This window comes from Callithrix jacchus, chromosome 16 (genome assembly GCF_049354715.1).
Source record: "Callithrix jacchus isolate 240 chromosome 16, calJac240_pri, whole genome shotgun sequence".
Classification (NCBI taxonomy): domain Eukaryota; kingdom Metazoa; phylum Chordata; class Mammalia; order Primates; family Cebidae; genus Callithrix; species Callithrix jacchus.
The window spans coordinates 35,161,501-35,167,500 of record NC_133517.1 but is presented as its reverse complement, the minus strand read 5'-3'; the positions used below and the strand labels follow the sequence as shown (position 1 = coordinate 35,167,500).

Genomic DNA, 6,000 nt, shown 5'->3' with positions numbered 1-6,000 from the left:
CAAACAAGACTAAGCAAAATTAACTCAGATTCACTCTTATCCTACCTTATATAAACAAGCCCCAAATACTCAGGATTTGTATCCTACAATGGGTAATGTGTGTTGGCAAAAGCATCTACTTAATGGACAACCTACCAATTATAAAGGCATTGAGTAAATTAACCCTCATTTCATTCATTTTCTTCAGTTCCTAAGACAGGATCACAACTCAATCTCAACTTCTTCGGTCCCTTCAATTACTCTGATGACTGACAAAATTTGAGAAACAGGAGCACCAAGTTCTAAGTTCTTCACACTCCCACACTCAAAACATCTTCACATAAAACTATGAATAAACATCAACTTCCTATCTGTAACAATAAATGTCAAGGAGCCAATTTTTTTTTAATCTATCATTTTATTTCTATGACTCATTTTAAAAAAAGACAGTACTTCTGGTCCAGTGCAGTGGCTCATGCCTGTAATCCCAGCAACTTTGGGAGGCCAAGGCGGGAATATCACCTGAGCCCAGGAATTTGAGACCAGCTACAGCAACAAAGTGAGATGCTGTCACCAAAAAATCAGCCAGGTGTGGGATGTGTGCATGTAGTCCTAGCTACATGGGAGGCTGGGAAGGGAGGATTGATTAAGCCTGGCAGGTCAGGGCTGCAGTGAGCCTTGATGTCATCAATACATTCAAGTACTGGTGACAGAGTTAAGACCCTGCCTCAAAAAAAAAAAAAAATCACTAAAAACTTTTTTAAAGACAAAGCAAAAAAGTACTTCCTAATATTTTCTTAACGCCACCTAAACATCAGCGTAATGCGATTATAATTTAGACCCTAGTTTCAAATCACAGGCCTGTGACTACTAGTTCAGTGGCCTTGTATATTTTACTAAACTCTGTAAACCTCAGTTTACCCATGTGTCAAATATGTAAAAAAAAATCACTCCTACACACACACACACACACACACACACACAAATACTCCTCAAATGGTAGTTCCAAGAATTATGTAAAATGGCTTGTAAGCTAAATGTTTAAAACAGAAGTCTGCTACTCAATGGATATTCATGGCCTACTATATGCAAGACATCATTAATTAATGTCTTCCCCTATTTTCCTCTGTATGGTTTTAGATTTTAAAAAATATATTTTTTAAAAGTATTTCACACGCAAGTATGCCACTTGGGAAAAATTTACTTAAAGCTACCAAGTTGCCGGGCGCGGTGGCTCACGCCTATAATCCCAGCACTTTGGGAGGCCGAGGCGGGTGGATCACGAGTTCAAGAGATCGAGACCATCCTGGTCAACAATGTGAAACCCCGTCTCTACTAAAAAAAAAAATACAAAACTTAGCTGGGCATGGTGGCGCATGCCTGTAGTCTCAGCTACTCGGGAGGCTGAGGCAGGAGAATTGCTTGACCCCAGGAGGTGGAGGTTGCAGTGAGCCGAGATTGCACCATTGCACTCCAGCCTGGGTAACAAGAGCGAAACTTTGTCTCAAAAAAAAGAAAAAAGAAAACCTTAAAAGCTACCAAGTGTTTCTGCATTTTAAATGACAGAACCACTATGAAGAACATGTCAAATTTATAAGGCAATTTCAAATAAACAATTTTTGCTAAGAACAACACATTCACCATTTACTTGATACAACTATTACTTTTTAACTTAGTGGTTCCTTGGTGTAACTTATTTACATGTTAAAAAGCTTATTATGCAAATTCAAGAATGAATAAAAGAAAAGAAAAGTGACTGACAAAAGTATCTGAAGTATGTCAACACAACTTTTGTGAAAATAACCTTGTCTTGGAAGTTTACAAGGTGGAGCTGATAGATTGTGAGAAACATGGAAGTCTTGTGTTCTTGGAGCAGGGAGGAGAGGCAGTTAATGGTTACAAATTAAATTCCAAAATCTCCATCAAATATGGGATATAGAGATTTGAAATATATTTTCTGCACCAGTATCTCACCCAGTCTTCTAATTCAGAAAATTCTTTTGCAAAACACAACTGGTATATAGCTTTGCCCCTGATAGGTCCGTATAATGAAAATAAATTACCTGTTTCAAGAAAATGGATACTGGTGTCTGTCATTCGAATTTTAGTTCACCATAACCCCGAATAATGAAAGAGCTGAATATATGACTCATAGCTTCTCCATGACTCAGTTTGCTATAGGAAACTAGCCTTCCTAAATACTCGAAAACCCTCCACTTCAATAGAAAATCACAACACATGGAAAAGTGACCCTCAAATGCAAAAAAAGATGTTCTATTTTCCAGTGTGACAATGTGCAGAATGTAGTGTAATGTACAAAAACCAACGGTTCTCTTCTCAAACTAGTGGTTTTGGTAATTCTACCTATAACAAAGATTTGTGTATGTATGTATGTGTGTGTGTTTTTAAACAAAAAAGAATTAGTGGTTACCAGGCACTGGGGATAAAAGGGATGAGGAGTTACTGTTTTATGACTATAGAAAGTTTCAGTTTGAGATGAGGAAAAAGTTCTGGAGATGGACATTAATGGTGGTTATACAACAGTGTGGGTATACATAACGCCACCAAACTGTACACTTAAAAATGGTTAAAATGGCAAACTGTGTATTTTACTACAATAAAAAATTTCAATGTTATTAGTCTTAAAAATGACACTAGATTAAAGAAGAATGTGTTGTTATAAATTCTTGTTCATCTAGGCCAATTATAAAAATCCCCCAAGCAACAAAGTTAAAATGAGGGACCAATTAGATTGAGTGAATCAACATAACAAAACCATTTTGTCATTATTGAAAGCTACTAGGCATGCCAGGAAAGTGTACTTACTGAAATTCTGAAATACATGTGTGTGCATGCACACACACATGTGTATAAACATAGACATGCATATATATATGTATAAACACATATATATACACATATATAAACATATATATGTATAAACACACATGTATATAAACATATATACACATATATATGTATAAACACACACACACATATATATATATACATAGATACATGTTTATGGCCAATATAACAATAAATTTGTATAACCATATCTTCATTAGTCAAATAGTAAAAAAACAAACAAAAATCTCTGGTGGGGTCAATATATAATGCATGATTTAAAAGACTGTCACTAATATAGATGATGGGGGGATGGATGCAGCAAACCACCAAGGCACGTGTATATCTATGTAACAAACCTGCACATTCTACACATGTGCCCCAGAACTTAAAGTAAAATAAATAAATAAATACAAATAAAAGATTGTCACTATAGCATGAATCAGACTTGTGCACAATCTTCAGGTGTAGAAACTACTATAACAAAACAGTTATGATAATGGTGTCTACATATCTGAGTCTCCCACCATGCCAAGAAAACTGGGTTGGTTCCCATTTGCTTACCACTAGTCCCAGAACGAGGGTGCGAACTCGTTCTCCTATCTCAGGTGAAATGTCATTGCCAAACTGCTGCAGGGTGGTAAGGAACCTTTTCAGCTTGCTGAGTTGTCTGGCGCCACATGCTGGGGGCAGCTGTTGATTAGCCAGAGAGGAGGAAGAAGAGGAGGAAGGCCCATTGCTGAAGCCATTGGGTGGAGAGGGGGCACCATTCAAGGCTGTAGGAGAATGGCTCGTGCCATTAGTTACTGTCAAGAGCACAAAATCAGAAGAAAATCATAAACTTACAGAAGACATGCATGAGGAAATTGCCACCAAGTGTCTTACCTTTTACACATACTGGTTTTATAGCGTTTTAAAAGTTGGGACTTTTGTAAAATGCTTGGACTTCACAGGGTTACTACATCCTCAGGTACTCTATAACTAAATGGGTTTACTCCTCGTACTAAGTGATGGTACCCTGCACAGAGGCTGATAATAAATAGAGTCTGCTGCAACCCAGGGCCAGCCCTGCCTCCCATGTGCACATATGCCAACCACCTGAAATGCTTCAAACATAGAACAAACAGCTTCGGATGTCAGCCTTTTGTCGCAGGCTTACATCAATATAACAGGACTATTTCTTTCCAAACTGCTCCCCTAGAGAAAGTGTACATTTGGTGGAGACTAAATTTATCATTGAACATTTTTAATCATGTTTTGTACACACAACTGACAGCTGTGTTTATAGGAATAGGACTTTCAAGTTTTAACCTTCTACCACCCAATTAGAAGGCTATTTTCTCCTCATACTTTCTAACTTCTTTAGAAAAAATGCATATTTACGTACAAAGCCACATGGATATGGTGTTTAACAAGGAGTTATTTCAAGAAATCAGAATGGGTCACCTCAATCCAGTCAAGAGTGTGGAATGGTGGTGATTCAGTAAATTCATTTCTGATAAATTTGTTTGAACATCAAGATGATAATCCCTATCACTCTGTAATCCATAAATATGTGCATTAATAATATACAAAAAGAAAGCAAAAAAGTTGATAATACAAAATAACCAGAATTTTAAAATCTGCATTCTTTGAATTAAAGAAAATGTTGATTTTATCATGTTGTCAATTAATTTGATATGCAGACCTTTATCAAACCCATCTTTTTAATATAATTTTGATATAGTTTGAAATTGTCTTAAGGACCATAGTATTCTTAAAAGTTTCATTTTGACAAAATAAATGGTTCTCTTGTCCCCAATGAGTATCACAGTAACCTGTCAAGAAATGCCAGCTCACCAGGATGTCTCACAGGAGACATCTGCTTACCCCCATGGCTTTGGGTAACAACAAAGCAAATATAAGATGACAGGGTTACAACTTGTCATTGCACAGTCACCTGTTCTTACATATTTGGAAAGGTCTTTTAAATGGCAGAGCAACACGGCATAAGCAGCCTGGAATGTGTATTTTGCTAATCCCTTATAGTCCCACAGATCTATTTTTGCCTTATAGTTATTTTTTATTCATACGGATTTCATAGCACATGGTGTGAAAAATAGCTGCAACCAATAACATTTATTAGTTTCACAAGTCCTTGATGACAATTTCAACCAGGACTTTGAGATTTATTAAAACAAAATTATCAACAATCCCTAATGAATATACAGGAACGAATGGGAAGTTGCAATTCTGTCAGAATATTCTGTCTTTTCCTTTGGATTGTACCAAAAGCAATATACTCCACTGAGAGAATACAGGACTTGAGCCAAGCAGGAAAGGAGTAAAGTTTTAATAAAAGTCTGAAAGGTTTAAGACAAGAAAGATGCTTTTCACTTCATAAAGTTTTCTGTATGATACTGTTGCATATCAATACCCTTTTTAACTCAAAGATGCTAGATTTTAACATTATTTGTAACAGTTTGAAATAGATGAAAATTGTGTTAGAGGATCAGAAGTAACCTAGAAATAATGATAGCATATTTCCATGTCCCAAGGTATGCTGAACAAACTAAAGAGCTCGACATTAAGATGAATTAGAAGTTATAGTGATACTAACTGCAATTACAGACCGACTGCTACTTCATCTGATAAAATCATAGCAGACTACAACTTTGAAGCAATAATAAAAAGGAAGGCAAATATTGGCAGTCATACAAATTATACCTAAGCTATGGTATTTCTGTGCTCAATACCTACTCACTGGCAAACGAATAATTTTTTTTGCTTCATTTCTGCATAATACATAGATGCTGAATCTTATTTTCCCTTGATTTTTCATTTGCGGAGATAAATCTAATTTAAACTTTAAAACTGAAACTCAGAAGCCTGAAATGACTACTTACACGTTGTCGGTGTAAATGAACTGGTTCTTGGAGCTCCTTGAGTAGTTGGGGGAGGTGGCATCGTTGGAGGAGTCAGCCTAGATTGCGTCTTCACATCCACAGGTGAGTCTGGCATTGTGGAGTGCTTCTCAGTACGATCTGGAGGATGCCACCAGGAACATATTATTTTACTCCTTAAGCACCTCAGTTTTTCAAGTGGGGTTTATCTTTTTTAAAAGCAAGTGAACAGAAGAAATTCAACATCTTCTATCAATAAAATATGCTTATCTACTGAAGTTTAAATCAGGAT

At 36.4% G+C, this 6,000-nt stretch overlaps 1 protein-coding gene across 14 annotated transcripts in view; it reads right to left on the bottom strand.

The window, feature by feature from the left end:
• Positions 1-6,000, bottom strand: part of RUNX1T1 (RUNX1 partner transcriptional co-repressor 1) — a 146,475-nt gene that overhangs the window by 54,296 nt on the left and 86,179 nt on the right. For 11 of the 14 annotated variants that reach the window (XM_078352710.1, XM_078352704.1, XM_078352707.1 and 8 more), the window contains 2 exons: positions 5,712-5,849; positions 3,391-3,632 (listed from right to left, as the gene is read on the bottom strand). In XM_078352710.1, the coding sequence (XP_078208836.1) occupies positions 3,391-3,632; positions 5,712-5,849 (380 nt within the window). Of the gene's footprint in view, positions 1-3,390; positions 3,633-5,711; positions 5,918-6,000 lie in introns of all 14 variants that reach the window. The other 3 variants (XM_078352715.1, XM_078352713.1, XM_078352714.1) reach the window with 1 other exon arrangement.